The sequence below is a fragment of the Triturus cristatus genome, chromosome 11 (genome assembly GCF_964204655.1).
Source record: "Triturus cristatus chromosome 11, aTriCri1.1, whole genome shotgun sequence".
Classification (NCBI taxonomy): Eukaryota; Metazoa; Chordata; class Amphibia; order Caudata; family Salamandridae; genus Triturus; species Triturus cristatus.
In genome coordinates this window covers 357,040,189-357,060,222 of record NC_140594.1, presented here as the reverse complement: position 1 = coordinate 357,060,222, position 20,034 = coordinate 357,040,189, and the positions used below count along the sequence as shown (strand labels likewise).

General features: G+C 42.3%; 1 protein-coding gene across 1 annotated transcript in view; it reads right to left on the bottom strand.

The window, feature by feature from the left end:
* Nucleotides 1–1,468: 1,468 nt before the first annotated feature.
* KREMEN1 (kringle containing transmembrane protein 1) overlaps nt 1,469–20,034 on the bottom strand; it is a 366,592-nt gene continuing 348,026 nt past the window's right edge. Inside the window, exons 7-9 of the mRNA XM_085633315.1 lie at nt 14,375–14,548; nt 4,716–4,800; nt 1,469–3,346 (exon numbers count right to left, since the gene is read on the bottom strand). Of these exons, the coding sequence (XP_085489441.1) occupies nt 3,187–3,346; nt 4,716–4,800; nt 14,375–14,548 (419 nt within the window). The 3' untranslated portion in view covers nt 1,469–3,186. The remainder of the gene's footprint in view (nt 3,347–4,715; nt 4,801–14,374; nt 14,549–20,034) is intronic.

Genomic DNA, 20,034 nt, shown 5'->3' with positions numbered 1-20,034 from the left:
TAACTAGAGATATCCCTGATTGGATGGTCTACAGTTATGTGAATAAGAACACAGTGGACTCACTGATTAAATGACCTGAATTCAGAAGGACATACTTATTGGATGGAAAACAGCTATGTGAACACAAAGATTGGATAGGCTGTGGTTAGATTTCTATGCATGTGGGTTAAATTGCAGTTAGGACAAAGCTGAAGGGCACTTCATGGGGGCAAATGCTAATTAATGGGAAGTACTTTGTGAACAGATTGAGGGGATATTCTTCAAAACTAGAAGCATTGTGATTAAGTAGGTGACTAATAGGGAGGCACTCTGATTTGATGGACTTTACTTAAGGAGAGACACTGATTGGATAGTCTGCTGCAACTCAGCGACTGAACTGACTGCTGGTAGTGGGTGCAATGTTCGACTGGGATGCAATACGGTTGGTACTAAACTGGGTCTACTGCTCTGAGGTGTGTTGCTGGATAGACCACATGGGCGGGAAAGTAGCTGTAACCTTTACACACGCCTAAACCGTATGAGGAAACCCCATACATTTTTTGTGTCGACTCACCATGCTATATCTTTCTATCATAGATCCTTGTGCAGACCCAGTACTGGAAACAGGTGAACCAGGTCAAAGAATGTTGTTGAGAATCAGTCATTTCTCCATTTCCTAATTCTTATGTCACAACGGTGTTCCCAAAACTATACGGGAAAAAGCAAGCTACTAATAAAAGGTTTAGAATGTAAGTGCATGGAACTATGACGAGACTGGCAGGCAGAGCAAAGGTGAACGAGGTTTGGAGAATAAAGACATCTCAGACATATTACATAGGAAAAAGAAGCCTCTTGCTGAAGGATCCAAATTATTTGAATGAAGACTATGAGCAAACTAAGGACCAAAAAAGTCTCTCATTTACCTCTTCAACAGAATGCAGAAGACATTTTCCCCAAAAGAATTATCAGCCCTAACTACTGGTAAACAAGAATGGAGCATGCTGACTGCCCAAAGAAAGGAAGCCCTTCTAAATTTACATTTCAATGGGTTGACACATTTGCAACCTGCTGGGACATCGAAGTAGAACTCAAATGCTGTTTCAGAAGATTTTGCACAACCAAACTTAACTAGAAGAACTAAACAAGGCACAAAGCTGTGATAAAGATTGGGCAGTCAATGAAAGCAGAGTATACAGAGAATGACAAAGGGAAAGTAACTGGATAAAAAAATACAAAATAAGTGCGCCGGGTTTGGGTTAAGTGCTCAGGATCTGAATGAATTCTTTGTTCAGAGGATAGTCTAAAATGTGACTATTACGTACAGCAGATTTCTCTCAGCAGTTGCTTTCGGTGCTAAGTAGAGAACATGGAGAGGCATTTAGCTCAAGCAATGGGTCAGGGGGACAGTTTCTGTGGCAGTGAATTTGTTGAAGACCTAAGCTGTCCACTCTTTTGTGGTTGTTTAGAAGAAACTGAGTAGAGTGGATCAAACAAGTCCCCTTTAGAGTTTATTCACCAGAACACAATGGGTAATTGATGGTCTAAAATGGTGTGTAACTACAATATATGCAGAAGGTGCTGGGAAAAGACAGCAGAGTTTCTCTGGAGTGTTACTCCAGCATTCTGAGAACACAAACAACATTAGCTTTCAATATAAAAAACAGTGATTTAGAAACACGCTCAGAATATGGGATATTGCGGTCAGGCAGGAGACTGTTGGGTGAAACAACCATACCAACTGCTAGGCTGGCGTGGATTCCTGACAGGTGAGGGGATGATTGGATCAGCAGTGGTTGCAGAGGAAAAATACCACTTGCAATCAGATTTTCTACATTGTTTTGGCTTCTACAGTTTTGACATTCGTGTAAGGTTATGGCCGCAAATGTGGGGTATGACCTCCCTTTAGGGTGGAGATGTGCAACAACTCTTCACCTGCATTTGTTTTCCTACAGCTTCATAGTCTTTGACATTATAATTTAGTGTCACTCAGGAATGGGATTTTAGCTTGAAGAGATTATCACCTTGCACAGATTCTCCATAGGGCAAAAATAATCAGAACTCCAATTTCACAATCTGTAGCTCTAGTTTGGTTAGAGTGCTGATATTGAGGCAACTGCTAGAGCTGGCTTCAGATACCCCATGTCCATTTCGGTACCTGTCCAAGTCTGATGCAAATAAAAGAACTCTCATGACAGTTGAAAAGTGCTGTTATGGTATCTCGTCACACTATTACCACACTCACTCACTTAATAGGGCGTTTTTCAAAGGGATGCTGGTTTCCAATACTGCATGTGAGTGAGCAATAACCACTTATGATTTCCTACGTAGAACACAAGAATCTGTTTTCCAGCTGAAGAAGACTGGAAAATGAGCGACCTTGCATACAGGTCGTGATGTGATAGCAGGCCACATCAGTCCTCTTTTTACTGCTCTGCAATCCCCAAAGCACCTTTCCTTTGTTGCTTAGAGGAGGGGCAGTGATGCAGGCACTATGGCAGGTGTTGCTAGAATCAAATCTGTTTCCTTCCCTACATTGGATGTTGCAAGTAGGGTGAATGTGCAGATCAGCTTCTCTTAAATCTCCTCCAAAACATTTTTATCCACAATATGAACAGCGGGTGCGTGAGGGTCTGCCTCTTGTTTTAAAGAGTTGCTTGCCTGGGTACTTTGGTCCACACATGGTGTTCAGATGTTTTGTGGATGAAGAGAAAAAAATGGCTGACCATTATTTAAAAACATCAATAATACCCATTTGTGAAAGAAGACAGAGACACATCAGACACACAACCATCTTCAGACCCTGATTGCAATGCCGTGACTTCTTGGGGCAGGTGGCCCCTGTGTGGCACTCTTGTGTTGTGGTGCCGGACTGCCCAAGCTGTCACTACACCATATTTTTGGCTTTTCTTTCCACCTAAAAGTGGGGTCCCATTTCCTTTTTCATGTTGTTCAGTCTGGCGAGCTCGCAAAGGCCTGGAAGACCTCTTTAGCCTGTACAGTTATGAGACTATGGAGCAGTGGCCTAGCCCCACAATTCATGGCCTATTAATAGACGAGCTGCAGCAGATATCAGTCACTGTCCCAGTTTTAGGTATCCAGTTTTTGGTAGGCGAGTTATTAAGAGCTCCATGATTATCCCAAAAACACTCTTGAGGAAAGCTTTCCCCGAGAAGAGGCAGCACACTGTTGGTCTACAGGTAAACATTTTTATTCTCCCACGAGAGGATTGCGGTCATCATGCTGGTTCTTCAGTTTTTTCTTGAAGATTGAGATAGAAGTGGAGGGTTTGTAGAAAATAGTCCATATGTCTCCTGCAGAGCTGCGGTGGCAATCACCTATTGTGCGTGGACCTGTAACTCCGTTCCACCTGGAATGAAAGAGAGGAGAGTCATTTAAGTTACATGATCGGGATAGTGGTATAGGTAGACTGTGGTGTAAGGAAAAGTGAGCTGGCGGAAAGATTTCTAACAAGTAATGTACGGGGATCAACATACACTCCACTTCGTATCTGGGCCATATGCTAAGTCGCATGACTGCGGTTTCTTTATGTTTCACCAGTGGAAAAATGTCCAACTGACTGGCATCCACAGCAGGACTAGTGAACGGCTCTTCAATAAAGGCTGTATGTGTTCAGAATCTATGTGGGGTTATTAAGGCAAGTGGTGGATTGGTGCTGGCAACCTTTGTGCTTGATCTATCTGTTGATCTTGTGAGTATTGGGCTGATGAAAAGCACTGCAATGCTAAGTGCTGCATGTAGTCCATGTGATCAATTAGTAGAATGGGCTCTGCATCCTTCTAGTGAACAAGCAAAAGGACTATTTCCCTTCAGGTGTTCTGGTCAAAACGGGGTTGTACTTTTGTGGCCGCGAGCTAATGTAAATATCAATTTGGGACTGTGGTATAGTGCTATATGTCAGGCTTCAGACATGTGGCATGCTGGTCTGATTTATGCTTTAAAATCCACACAATGCACCCCAAAGACATGCAAGAGTCTGGCACCAGCTTCTAATTGTACCCTTCCTGTGATATCCCCAGACCAATACCATGAGCATAATGGTGCCAGAGGAGGTCTGTTATTATTATTGGTGGCTGATCTAAAGAAGACCTTCAGAATGAATATACACTACACCTATTTAATCAATTAGAGCACTAGCTACGAGGAAAAAGAACATTTTTAAAACAGGGTTTTTTCAAATGAAATCATCTTATTACTCATCCAGTGATGTCTTTTCTCCATAAAAGCATTTTACTCCTAATTTACCAATGTAAGGTATAACATATTCGAATTTTAAAACATGAGGTGTCTGGCCTAGAAGTCTGTAGTCCACTGTCAAACATTCAGGGGAGACTTTCCTCCCTAAATCCCAGAGTGTATGGGGCAAGGACTAGGGTGTGTTGGCAAGCAGTCTGTTGGGGGCAGAAATTGAATAGTAAATACAATATATTTGGATGAACTTCAGAGGATGTATACCAGTATTAGATAAGCATGGGTTGTGTGTCCACATTAAATCAAAAAGTCATTATTACACATACAGATTTCTTTCGGCTAACCTGAAAATCTGATTTTACGTTACCATTTGGTCGGTCTACAGTCTCAGGCATATTTGAATCTGAGTTCTGGGGTGGTATTCATCCAGCAACTACAATTTGTAGATCCGACCCTCTCTTTCAACACACAAATTTATTAGCCATTGAGGTAGTAGATGGTGCAAAATGCTGTTGACTAGGACTTACTTGAGAGAAACATGTAGAAGGATCTTTGCAAGGATGGCGATCACTGTGAGAATGAGGAGTGCTGTCAGGGCATAGACTGTCCATCCTGTGGAAGAAAGCGGACAACTTTCATTAGCACTCGTGAAACAGAAAATTGCATTGTACCACAGACTTTACAAACCAGGATTTACTATAAGCTCACTCAGCAGCAGGCATTCCTTCTAGATCAGAAGGCTTGACCCTTCTAGGTTTATTCTAAAGGATGCCACCCAGCCACATCAATTTGTGAAAGCCTTGATCATAGCTGTACCTTTCCACAGGGACACCTCTTTGTGGAAGTCCATTGCAAGAGGGAGAGAACAAGCGATGGGTGTATCCTTGTGATCGAGAAACCTAAATGTAGCAGTACCTATCTGGAAGTTAATCCTGACCACTATACTTCCTAACATTGAAGTTCCCTTCACGGGTTGAAGGCCTATCCATAGCATTGTCCTGCTTGAATGAACTTCCAGGCTTTAGTAGTCCCCTTCTGCACAGCCATAGTGGTTCCCATCCAAAGATGAAGCCTAAATTAAAGATGTCCTTCCTGGACTAGACCACTTGACCCCAGCAGCCTCATTTTCAAACAGACGGCATGAGAGGCCAATACAGAGAGTGAAACTTGGAGTGTGGCATACAGATTAATGACTGTCATATTGTCCACATATTGTCTATTGCTTGTTGCACATACAGCTCAGGATTGGATTGAGCCAATGAAGCAGCCCTCAAAGGGTTTTGGAATTTGATCGTGGGCATAAGATTGTTGATGGAGAACAAATACTGATTTTGAAAAACCATATTGAATATTATCGAGATTTACAAATATGTGTAAATTTTGCATTTCTGTGAAATTAATTTTCAAATTTGACGCATATGATCTTTCAAAATGTTGATTTATTGAGTTAGCGTTATGATGCACACCAATATCAATCTTATATTTAGTGCAATTCAATGGGGATTTACAAAATCAATATCTATATCTGTTTGTGATTAAAACATTCTTTGTTTTTTAGCTATTCGAGCAGAATCAAATGTATTGGTCCACAGAAATAATCTGAGATCATACCAAATTTAGATATCATTCTCATATTGATATTGCCAAAAGCCAATGACAACACACAAGGTAGGTCAATTGCAACAGACTGTTAATATTATTGTTGGAAGTTCATATTCGTTTGGCTCAGCATATTCCTTTGTAGCAATTATGTGAATGCTTCTTACTAATTTTATTGTGAAAGACTAAGGGACTCATTTAAAGAACAGAACGCTGGCTGCGGCACAGCTGGAGCACTGGTCTAGAGAAGGCCAGCTTCTCATACTTAAATCTCCAGATGCTGTGGCAGGGAATTTGCACTGGAAGCCGTGTTATGGTGACTCAGTCCTTTTATTTATTTATTTGTTTATTTTTGTCAGAAATAAGCCCCCTGAAGCAGTATTGTATGGTGAGCAAATTAAAAATATCCCTGACAAGTAGTAAGCTATTTTCCAGCAGAGGAGTTTTGGGCATTTTTCATGTTTGCAGCCATCATGCCATACATTGTGAATGAGACCAGGAAATAACAGCATTGCAAGGCTCACCTTGAGTAGCACAGGTCTTCCTACACCGTTTAACCTGTGGCCCTGTCACAAATTTGCTGTCAGCAAGTTTTTACCAATGTCGGAGTCAGCTGAGGCTTCCCATGCATCTAAATGGAGGAGGGAAAACCGCAATAGTGGCAGGAATACGCTGCCGGTTTTTGACATATGCCATTTTACACCCAAACTTTGAGTTGACTCCATAACATCCATATCAAGTGGTAATTTTGAAAGCAGCTTTGAGAAATCTCCCTATATTTACATTGTTATTAAGAGCACTGCTTGTCTGCTTTGTAAATTTAACAAAAAGTAACAAATATACTATGCTGACCTGTGAACAACCCAGTGAAGACCTGCTGTCTTGGTCACAAGGATTGCAACTTCAACTGTAATGGCGTTGAATGAAATGATGCATGAATTGTCTGAGCTCTGACACAACAGGCTTTTCATGGAGCTAAGTTTAGATAGACCAAAGTTCGTCCCAAGTTTATTGATTCTGCATTTGCAAAAAATTGCTAATACAATCCACCTGTCAGCCAGCACAATGTGTGGCTTACACTTTTAAGTTACATGTTCATATGCACCATTCTATTATACAAAGGATGCTGTTTCAAAACATACACAAAATACGCAGCCCAATCTTTTTCTTTGTGTGTCCTTGCCTATTAATGACGTGCTGTATATGACACATTGCTTCCTCATTAGATAAGACGTTTCTCATTACAATCCAAATAATTGCTTATACAATTAAATTGTGAACCAGCAGAATCACACCGCGACCCCAGGTGTGATTAGGGTTTATCCAGATGGGCAACTTCTGGCCCCAAAATAGAAAAAATCAAGCAGGGTTTGCTGAGCCATGATCAGGGTCTGTCAGCCCATGTGTGTACGTCACAGCCATGTAGGAAAGCTGTGCCCTGTTCCAAAATGGTGATGCGGCTCCATCTTGAAATAATCGAGATCACTGCCTGGCACACTTGGACATGTCAGCGGATATTTCTGCTTAAATGGTCACTTCCCAGAAGTACTTTAGTACTTCTGAGAAGCAGGCTACTTCGCTGATGTTGTTCTAAGAAGTGTCTTGATTTATGGAAGTATTTTTGATCAATTTTAAAGGCAGTGGCAGCTCCTCCACGGGGGCGTCGGAGCATCGCCCCACTGCTTTCTCGCAGCGCGAGAAGCAGAAACGTAAAATGGTATAAATACCATTTTACGTTTCTGCTTCTCGCACTGCGAGAAAGCAGAAGAAGGGTATGCCTAGTTGGGGGCGGGCAGGTGGGCAGGTCGGGGAGGAGTAGCTAGCCCAATGTTATGGGCCCTGGCTGTTTAGTCGGCCCCAGGGCTGACCAAACCAGTCATAGCACTCTCCATTTTCTTCATGTAGGCTGCTGCGCTGCCTGCATGAAAAAAACGGCCTCCCCTAAGACGCCTGTAAGGACGGCATCCTAGCCAATCACAACGCTGCCATTGCAGTGTTGTGAATGGCTTAGGGGAAGAGAGAGAGGCTGCCTGCTTCTGCTTCCTGTTTGCAAGAGAGCAGGAGGCGTGACGTGGGAGTCCGGCACCGGAGGCGAAGGTACATTTTTGTTAATTTAAAAAAAATTAAATTAACCCCCCCACGCGACACCTCCAGCGCCCCTCACCCGCGCGACCCTCTCTCGTCATGCCAGCCATCACTACTGCACCTCACAGACAATGACCCCAAGGATATGATCAGTAGAAAATTGGGAAACCACCCACCATAATGCCTGGTGGTCCTCTCTGTGGTTAGACATCTGTGAGCTCCTGAGACAAGATGCCTCACCCCTCACTCATACTACAGCTACCCGTTCACAACTCCCATTGTTTCCCAAGCCTGGTGTCTAAACAGTGCATTTTCACACCTGTTCTCAGCTCGGTGCCACCGCTCTGAGCACTGACCCTCCTTTCCACACTGTGTAGCTCACCAAAGACCACAACGGACCTAAGGCGCCACTTCATCCCTTTCCTGGTAGCACGGAGACAGTGTAACTAGTGCTAACCTGGCTCACAGAAGACAATTGCTGCACTGCGTGAGCCCTACTGGTGTTAAAGGCCCTCTTAAGCACATGCAATGCACCCAGTTGCCCGGATTTACACAGCGTCAGGTGTACTTCCCTATAAGCACTCGGGGACCTGTGCAAAATGAGAGGGACGGCATTGTGAAAGTGTCTATACCGGGATAAACTGCAGTAGCCAATCAGGGATAATGTCTCGATGACAGTCGGTTGCCACCTTTTCCCTCATGGGCTCTGCTGAGGGAGGGTCAGGGAGTGAGTGAATGATGATGTGCACAGTACACACCCTTCACACACGTTCTTGTCTCTTCACAGGAGACAGATGGTAGTGAGTCAATGTATTTGGAAACAGTCTAGCAGACTAAGTGCACCCTCCATAAGGGTGGCTATAAGGGGCCATTCATCGACATGCTTTGTTGAGCTCCACAAGGAATGTTTTGTTTCTGCCTCTCGTGTGTGAAAATTAAAACTAAAAGTCTGCTGCGCAGACATATCTCGCAATGCAGCGTTGAAGGAACTCTCATTCCTGGCTTCCCACAGCTATAGCTGCATGTCTTTTAGTTTAGTCCGTAATTTAAAGTAAGGGGCTACTTGTGTATAGAACTCACCAAGACAGCAATATAAATATCCACAGATTGGAAAAAATAATCAAATCAAGGCTACACATTCCTTCGCGTCACCTCGATTTCCTCAGACTTAACATTTAAATTACAAAGTATGCAGTAAGCCACAAACATGATATTATTAAAGAATAAACTTAAATTGGAGACAGATAATATTTGAGACGTCATGTTTGTAAACCATGCTTTTTTCAGAAAATTCTGCGTACTAGAGCAGCAGCTCCATTGCATGAAAACAGAAAATTATTTTAAGGAATTCGGGGCATATTATCACGATCCAGCGTTAAAATTATCGCCGCTATAGCGGCAGAAAACTGCCGCTAAAGTGGCGATAATGGGCTTGATAATATGCCTTTGAGAATTCCCATAGAAGCCCATGTTCACACCAGAACGTGGGCTTCTATTAGAATTCTCAAGGGTATATTATCAAGCCCATTATCGCCACTTTAGCGGCAGTTTTCTGCCGCTAAAGCGGCAATAATTTTAACGCCGGATCTTGATATTATGCCCCATAGTGTCATCATATTGGTGTACAGCACTGCACAGTCAATGAATGTATTTATTGTATAGTTAGAACCATTACAAGTGTATCAGTTTGTTCAAAAGTTAATATGGGCAAATGATAACATCAGCATAAGCAAAGATTGTCTTCTATAGCTCATAAAAATTGGCAATTTCTTAAATGATAAATAATTAAATCTTATGGCTTTATTAACCTTCCTGCTTCCTCAAATTTGCTTGAAAATGCACCATTTGTCCACTCTTTTTTCAAAATTTTCTCTGTGGGAGAACCCCCCCACGCCCCTATACATTGTTCGGGCTTGCTCACTACGCTCGCTTGCCAGAGTGCAGTACAACATTAATTTTACGCCTCACCACTTGCAAATGTCACCAGGCACCACTGCTTAAAGGGTGGTGCATTGTCATTATCTTGAGATGGGCAGCAGTAAATCAAAAATGTTATGTTATGTTAAGTAGGAGTGGGGGTAACTGGAGAAATTCTCTCTAGCGTAATTATCCGTAATTGACACAAAATTACTCATAATTTTGTGCTATTGTGTGAGAAGCATAATCCAGCATTTTGCAGTAAGAAAATAGAGCTAACTGCTACAGGAAACAAACAGCAGTAGCCAACATTCATTCGCTCCCTCTTAGTTCATTGTTCCTGTTCTCCTGCGTTGGATTTTTGCCCCAAATTACTCTTAATGGCTCGAGCTGGAGTAATCATATAATTTTGGTAATTTCACATCATCAGAGTAATGCGTAACTATCAAAATTACTCCAATTACTCTGGCATATTTCAAATTTGGCCCAGGCCTAGTCACAAGGCATGCTCAAAGACCTGTTTCTATGCCCACAGGCTGCTACACCACATGGCAGCTGTCCCGGTACAGTAGGTATTGAGAGAACATGGTCTGGGCACAGAGTAGGTACAAAAGCAATGCTATTTAGCAAGTGTTGTCTGTGAAAGATCACAGGGCTGGGGTATGTGGCAGGAGATTACTGAAGTCCATGTCCTGTGCTAAGAGCCTGCAGTGCACGGCTGAAAGCCAAGTGATAGTGGGTTCTGGGACGACATGGATTGGCCATATCCTTTTCTGAGTGCACATTGGGTGCGTTCTTCGGCAATGTGCAAAGTTTATAGTAACAAAACCCAGACTATATCACTGAAAAATAGTTGGCAAGAGACAGTTGTGGTTTTCATACTCAGACCAGCAAGTAAAGTGTTATCAAATAGCATACAAATAACCTTAAAAACAAAATATGAAGGAATATTATAGTTATAGTCCAAAAACTATAACTTAGCCATTCACAGCTATACATCAATCACTCTCCACAGTGCACACTGCTCATGACTTCAAGCATGATGTCATCCAGAATACCACCGCTGGTGACACCACATGTCACGTGGCAATCCGAACCATCAATTAGATCACTGAAGCCCTTCAAGAACATTGATTCTCAGAGTCCAGTAGACCAGACCTTTAACCCCAACCTCTGTCCGGTTTTCAGTGTTTAAACTGTTATAAATAACATTTTTATTTTTTCAATTGAATTTAAAAGATTACAGGTTATATAAGGTTAGTGGGAGGTTATACCATGTAATTATTTACTAAAATGTCATAAATGTTGCTTAACATTTCCAAAACCTGAACTTCCTTGTTAAAACGTTATGAAATCTAAACTTTCAAAAAACTATTCCTGTTGTAACAAAGACACCCAGTTAGTTAAAAGCTAAAAATAAAAAGTGTTTGTATCTAAAATGTGGCAAACGATGTTTTGTACTTGTAACTAACAGGATTATTTTGGAATTTTAAAAAAGAATATATTTTTGGCTAAAATGCTATAAATGACCTTTTAAAAGGTGTGCTTTCTTCACTAGAACATTTTAAATGTTATTTGCTACAGTATGTTTTTTAAAGTGTTTATTATTAAACAATGTCATAAAAGCTATGCAGATAACTTCAAGAAAGAATGCAAACTTGTAACGTCATGTCTAGCTTTTCTGTAGTGTGGACAGCATTTTTTACAGGAAGTTGAAGTTTCTGCCACCGTGATGGGATTTTCTCAAGCTTGAAACCAGTTATTTTGTAAGAATTCCATCACGACAAAGATTGGGGACTTTGTCAATTCCTAGAAACAACAAGCACGGGAACTAAGATTACGGGGAACTGTGGAGGTGATGAGGTTTTATAGAAAAATATTCCACATAACAGAAGTGACAATTTAGGACAGGTCTCTACCATGCCGCAAGCCCATGCGACTGCTGTCTTCGCTATGTCCACAATACATACCACTCTGACATTCCATTCCAACGACATGTACTGCATCCCTCTCTCTATCCATACATTCCTCCCATGCAAACACCCACCCACACACCTTCAAGTCCAACTATGCTCTCTCAAAATCAAGGACATATAACAGGTTGTGTTGCTTTTAGAACATTACTAGCAATCCCATATTCAGGAGAAGGGTTAATTTTCATCACTGTTTGTAGAATATTCAGTTAGCGCTCATACCATTAGCTCCAATCTTAGAGAGTAGAGGTTTGGGATTGGCAGTTTAATCCTATAACACCAGCACACTCAATTCCACTGTGGTCACACCATTACACCAATGCTGTGATTTTGATTATGATCTACAGGAGCCTGTTAGTGCAGGAAACATCTTTATGAGGAAAAACAGTTGTAACATGGAGTTCCATCACTACTCAGCCGATAAACTGACTTGATGTAGAACTTGCCTACGCAAAATAATCCAAACAGTCCCAACATTCCTCAGCTGAGCGGCTCAGGTGATAACATATCCACCCCCTCTACAAACAAAATAAATATTTAAACTGGAAAACAAACTGAAGAAGGAACATTAAAAAAACAATAAATATTCAAAACATCATTGTGGCAATTATAACATTCAATTGAAAAATATGAAAAGGTAAGAGGAATAACAGAAAGTTTCATCGGTCGTAGTCATGCAAATATTCAGCTCTATGAAACCTTGGTATTCTCTCTCACTCTTGAGTTTCCAATGTATCTCCCTGCATTTGAACCACTTGTCCTCTGTTGTCTTCACCATCTCCTCCTGCTGCAACAACTCTCTGAAGTATTTCGGAATCCCTCACTCTCCTACCTAACACTTTATCATGATTCATATTTTAAAAAACTGCTACACTTACTACTTTCATCCACACATACCTGACCAGATTTACCGTACAAATCCACCATTCTCAGATTCCAGTTCTTGCCATTTTCTAGCCAGACAAAAATCTTGTGCACCTCTCTGACTTTCTGGGGTCTACAAAACCTCATGAGACCACCCCCACATCTGTCCAGATCTCACCTTCACCAAATCTCCAACCTTGATATTACTTTTCCAATCTTTCCTTTAAACAGAAATAACCTCGTCACCATCCACCAAACACAACATCCAAGCTGGCAACATTTTCATGCGAGCCTAACTGCCTCTCATTAGGTCAAAAGGTATCATCCCTGTAACTCCATTTTTGTGGTATGATCAACCCAAATCAAATCCATGACCATAATGTGGGCATCTTTTTTATTGGTCTAAGCCATCTGGATAGCATCATTCAACATGCGATTGACCCTCTTCACTATACTATTAGCTTGTGGGTTGTACAAGCACGTGTGAGAATGAGGAATACCACAGGTTTTCAAAGAACTCTTCATCTTGTCACACACCATCTGTGTGCCATTGTTGGTTTTAAGTCTATCAGAAAAGCATTCTATGAACTTCCTTTCATGCTGTGATGGGTATCTTCCTTAACCTATGCTCCACAGGCACTGCACCTGGTTTTACCATGATTTTGTTTGCATAACCCTTTAACTTTCCCAATATACCATCAAAAACACTTTTAGAACCTTCAGGAATTTCTTCGACCGATATATCCTCAACTACCATGACTGGTTGGGAGCTCTTGGACTGACAATTATTTGTACATCATATTGGCAATGCCATACTAAATGGGAGAGACACTCACTGCCACATACACTTTTCTTTCAATTTGTCTGTTCTGGAATTCAATTTTCATCAGCATTTATCCAATTATATCAATGTTCTCTCCCTCGTAACCATCTGGGCTAATGTCCTTTCGTAACAGATTAACTTGTGTCCATTTAGGTAAAAACATTTCTTTACCTTTAATAGTATAATAGCCTGAATCCACCATTAACTGAATATTGTTTCCTTTCATTCTAACATTAGTGTGTTGTCCCTGTGCTCCTGCGGTAGAGTTTTGTCCCAAATCACTCTTATATACTCAAACTGGCGTAACTGCATAATTTTGGCAATTTCATATCACAGGAGCAGTGCCTAAGTACTTAAATTACTCCGATTACTCCGGATAATGCAAATTTCGCCCAGGGCTAGTAAACACATTACACAGATCTGCAGATGTGCAGGTAGCGCGGGAGACAGCTCGAGGCACCAACACGTGCTTAATTGCCTGGAATGTTTATGCATGCATGTAATATTGACTGCGCAATGTATACCTCAATGACACAAGGAGTTTAATTCTTAAAAAGAATCGCTTTCCTCGTTTGATCTTTGGTCCACCTTGTTCTTTGAATATTGTCTCAGAAAAACATTGGTTGGGGAGTAGCTCATCCCACTCGTTCCATTACAACACCTGGGTGGTTGGTGAGTAAAACACACTGGATTCTGTTACACACACTGTTATTCTCCCGTTGACTAGTCCTGTCACTAATTTTATGATCTGAGTTGGTTAGTGCAGAAAACAACTTGATTAGGAAGAACAGCTGTAAAATGGTGCTCCCTCACAAGACAGCCGATGGCTAACGATGTAGAATTCGGCTACGCCAAAGAATCCAGACAGTCCCAACATCCCCAACTTGAAAGGCTCAGTTGAGAGGCTCAAGTTCTAACACTTTACCTGGCATGTTGGTGGGTGGTTGGCTGGGACTGGTCGTGATGACGTACAGGATCTTGGAGGAGCGGGCCGCACTGCCACTGAGGTTGGTTCTTTCCGTTATCACCTCTATCAGCGTCTGGTTCGGACTTGATGGGTAGGGGGCAGGTGTCTCTGGAGGGTGCAGCTCTTTGAAAGCTGAAAATAGCATAGTGACAGTACCATAAGAAAGCAGCTATACAATGAAGAAAAACAGTTCAGCATTTAGGGCACAAGTCAACATTTGGATATTCAACTTCAAACATGCATTCTGAGACTAAATATTTTAGTGTCAAAATACAATGTGGGTCGCTCTTTAGGATGATACTGCATATGCCCCAACCGTGCTTCTATTCAGGAAACAATATAAGATGCCCCTCTTTAAAGGACACTACATCATGGTGGAGTAATAGCCAACAAATCAGCTATCAAAATCAGTTGTTTACTGTATCCTTGTCTTTGATCCTCTATCGAGTTTGGCTGCTAATTGGCTAGGGCCACGTACATACATGCATACATACATGCTTCCAAGCAAACTTCGTATGCCCCAAATGAAAAAAGAGGAAATTCTTAGGAAGTCCATTACCTCTGTATGCTAAATGTGGCTTTATTGAGTGGACAGGATGCCATATCCGTCAAACATGTGACTTGCTCTTCTAAAGCCTTCCCCTTCTACAGGCCTATGTTTGTGTAGATGTCCCTTTCTTTTGTAACACAGAAGCCATTCCTAAATCCCTGCTTCAAAGGTGCAGTGCCAAGTAACTATGCCCTAACTATGCGTAACTATGTGTGCTATATCAGAAAGTGAACTGGGGAAGGTGCAAGAGGCTATTTAAGGTTATGAACAAAAATACATAGTAGAAAGGGAATAGTGGAGAACTGACCTGGGGCGCAACTAGACCCGAACTTCAGCAAGGAGAGGGCTAGCAGAACAACCAATCGACTTTAAACAATGGGGCAGAGTTAACTTTAGAGCGAATGCAAGAAAATCAAGTGATAAATTGTGCATTTTAAACATTCTATTCGAAAATGATATGATTACAACAAACATGTTGTAGTGGATTTGACAAAGTTTATTGGCCACTGACAGATCTTTAAAAAGGGGAATGAGTGATTTTACAACTAAAATGCACCTTCTACAGCTCTCAATACAAAGCACATTTGAACCAATTTTCACAAAGATATTTCAAGCCGAGCACCCTTTTCTGACAATTCCTTCTGTGAAATTACAGTGAGCTCATTAAATATTTTTAAATTCATCTTCAGAAAGATGCTGCTACCTATCTGTTGACCAATCGTGTGTTTTCAGACAATACAACATGTGCTTGTTTGAGGGTGCTCACACATACACAGAATATTGAGTTTAGGGGGTTAAGACACTTGATTTCGAGATGCGTTACTAGCGAGTCACAGGTTTGATTTCTAATGCATCTACAATTCTTCCTTAGATTGAATAAGTGAGGGCCAATCAGTTGACAATATTACTGTCTGTTAATTAATCTGCCAAGAATCTGTGCTATCCAAAATCGAAATAATAGCTGTTGTTAGCAGCCCATGTTGAGCAATTTTCATATGACATGACTCCGCTACATCCATGTAGGAAGCCACCAGGCCTAAAGATCTGGCAAAAAAGGAAGTTGCCTCAAAATAACTTTGCAATAAATGGTGTTCTAGCAGGCAAAGAATACAATTATTCATTTAAGTTCAAGAACACATAGAGTGTGTAGTGATGGGAAGAGTCTTCGTGAGAACCAGAAATTGTACCTCTTAATAGCATATGTGATAGTATCAACAACCATGCTTTCAGTTCTGTTCTGATGCCCCAGCACCTAAAGTATCAATGCCCCTAAAATATTGATGTTATCATAAGATACTGAAGGGATAATTAGCAGTAAATAATGCAACATTTGAGTTTTAAGAGCCTGCTTAAGCATAGAATGATCCTCTGTTATGCACAGACCACGGTGAGTGAATTCTAATTTAAGGAGGCAACAAACGAGAAAGAACATAACAGAACCAGGAAATATTGGACACAGGCAGGGAGCATGTAGAATGGCCCCTATATGCAGGGAAAAGCATGTGCCAGCCCACAGTCTTCTAGCTCGCCTTACCTTGCCTCCAGCCAGCAGAGGCTCCCTACCAGTTCAGATAGTTATGCTACATAGCACTGAATTCAAGAGCTGGAAAATTGGGCAACTGTCTCGGGGACCCACACTGACAACAACGACTGCAGTTGTCACCCAGCACTCAGCCTGTTTGTGGGTTTGGTCAGAGGCTCAAGACCCTAAACCTCCATCTTGTGATATGGGCCCACGCTCACAGCTACACAGCACAGCTCAGCCCTTACGAAGGCCCCTGATGGTCAGGTTTGCTCACACTCTGCCTTAAGACAAACTGGGGTCTCAAAACTCCAGGTCTCCCAGGCTTTAGGGATTCCAGCCCCAGCCTTTCCCCCGCTCCTAACTGTTCCCCTCTGGCTTGGGATTCCAGACTTGGCTGGGGAGTGCGGCAGTGTGGCCGAATGGGTTTAAGGTTCAGGACACTTGCCTGGTGGATCAGAGGGGCCCCAACCAGAAACCAACCCCCCCAGATGGGCCCTGTTAGCCAGCTTCAAGACATGGACTCACACCTTGCTGTCGTCACAGACTGCACCAAGGACATTGCCACAGCTGCAATTACCACAACCATTGAATTGTGACTGCAGGAGGAAGAAGCAACCAGTAAGCAAGGGCACTAGTTATTTTTTCTAATTTTTGCTGGTTTTATAGTTTGAGGGGTGATGACCTGTGTCAAAACCTCAAGGCATGTGGAGAACAAAGATAAGATAGTTGCCAAAAGTAATGACCTCTCCAATTTAGACACAAACGCAGGGTTTCCATCTCCAGTAAGAGATTGTCTTGTCACCTCCTCTTCTTTCCAATACTACCGCATTAGAACAGTCTCTCTCGGATTTAGCTGAGGCTATATAGAAGATGAGGCCAGACAACTGTATTTAAGATCCTGCACACCATAGGTCGGAAACAGGGCAGCAGTTGGACAAAGCCCTAGAAGGACAAGCAGTCACCTGTTCCAACTCACTAACAATACAGGACGTTATACATGCCCAACTAAAACTCACTGACATAGCCAGTATGGGATTACACACTCCCGCCCAACAGAACAACCAATATCTCCAGAGCGTAGGTCACCCTCTGATGGTGTAAAACACTCTGCTCCCTCATGGGGGATCCTCTTTCAGGGGCCCGGCATTTCACGCATGGATGGTGATACCTAGCATGAGTATAATATCTCTGGGTCTCCTCTTTTTCCCCCTGAATGCACACCACGTTATGTCAGATACACAAACACTACCTCACAGAGTGGCAGACCTGATCCAGACTCCCAGTCTATCTCTGACAGCACATTGCTGACCTCATGGCACTTTTTGAAGGCCACTATTGCAGCATTAAAGTGGCACTAAGATCAATTTGAGCTTCAGGTGAAGCTATTGCAAACAATGGCCACTTTTATTGATTCCATCGACAGTAGAATGTCCAGTCTGACCTCACTTATCAAGGCCACAATAGGCAATGCAAAATCTTCACCACCCCCATGCACTTGGTGCTCTGTTATTGACAAACTGGAAGGATTACCAGTTTGTAGGTGTTCTGGTGGAACATCAAAGATCAATCCGAACCCTAATATCATCTCAATTCAACATCAGAATTTCTAAAGGGAACCTTTGGTCGAGCTGCCCCAGCAAAATTTCAATGAGACCATAGTGGCATTTCTGACTCTGATCCTAGAATCTCGATCACCCCTTCCCTACAGAAGCAGTGCATGGCAAGTGTGCTCAAGGAGGTGCCACAAATCCTACCACCTATGGAGGATATCCAACCTGTCACAAGGAAGCAAAAAAATGCTGCGCAGAACCCTTGTTGATGGTTTCACATTTTGGATAAACTTTGGCCAACACCAATGATTATCTAAAATTTGAAAACAGCAACAAGGGTTTAAACCAGAACACATCAAGCACAAGGTGTCCAGGACCACAGCCGTCCTCTTCCTCCCCTCATTCATTGTCACAGACAACAACACTCTTGCGAATGAGCTCTACGAATCTTCATCCTACTTCAGTAACTGCTGCACCACAAGATTTTCCAGTTCAATTTAAGCAGGCAAAGATGGAGTTGCAGGCTGTACAGTCACTCAGGAACTTAAGGCAGCAGCAGCCCATACTCCTTTGCAACCCTCTATGACATCAGCTCCATTTAACAAAGATTTAAAGCCCTATAGTTTCAACTATAAAAGCGAGGTCACTAAGGGGGAACAGCAGGCAATATATCCGCAGACAACTGTGGTGCTGAAGCCCCTAACCAAGCTCAAACTGGGGAACTCAACCATCCAGTGACATCGGTGACAGCTACGCCTCCCATGGAGTTCTTTGCTTGCTCGCGCTTTCTTCTTCCCCCTAAGAGGTATGTTATTAGTCCATCTTCTCCGCCACACAAGGTATGTAGCATCATGGACAACTATAGTCTCTTGTTTACACCAGAATGTAAAACAAGGGGCAACAGTACATGTTAAACAGGTGGACCATTCTTAAACTGTTAAACACCTTGATTGACGCTATCCCCTTCACCAAGGAGGATGTTATTTCTATTGAATTTGTGGTGGGTGGCGGTGTTTTCTGACAAAGAGTCTATGCGGATTACCTGGAGGAGCTAGGCCGTCCTAGGGCAAGTCATGGAATACAAAGACATACTCAGAATCTGGGGAGTTATCCTATCTTTGCCAGTGAAGGTTAGGTATTCTGCCCCCTTTAAAGTCTCTCCTGCTATAAAGCCAGCCAGATCAATCTTAAAACATTACAAATGTGCATCAGTGCTGCAACAGGCACACACAGACCTGGTAATAAAATGCACGAGGGGTACAGGGAGAATTATTTCCTTTTAACAGAACCAGTCGGGCTCTCAGTTACCAACTGGGGTTGGCTGGCATCAACACTTAATCATGAGTCAATAATTCGTGAGTGGCAGAGAAATGACACTGGACAAGAAGCCAAACAAGGATCCTTTCACAGCCACACCACTCCATCAAAGTTTCGATCCATTTCCCTGCTATCTTGGAAAGCTGCAGGTCTCTATAAGATCTTGGAAGATGGTAAATCTCGTAGTTTTCTGGAACAGAATGACATTATTTGCATACAGTAAACCGACTCTGCAAACTGCCAGCCCTTCCTGGGTACCATACCATTCATGTAAATGATGTAATGGGCAAGGGAGAGGGAAGATTATAGTAGGCATGGCATTTGACATATCAGGTGAGTCAGGTGGTCTCTGTGTATCATCAATATCAATGCATGATCTTGATTGACTATTTAGCTATCCGGTATGATGTTATTATAGTGCAAGAATGAAGACCGAGCTGGTATCTGGAGGAAAATGGACAGAATAAATGGGTCCTCTCACTGCCCTCGTACCTCCACCGACACACACACACACACGTCCACATCCCATACACCACTCTCCTCTTATCGGTTTATAATATTTAATAGTATTTTCGTGCCATAGATAGAAGTGGAGTTTTATTAGAGGCTATGAGGTTACATCAGGTACACAAATGGGCCAAGTGGGCTTAGTGAACCCAAACTCGGGGCCTGATTA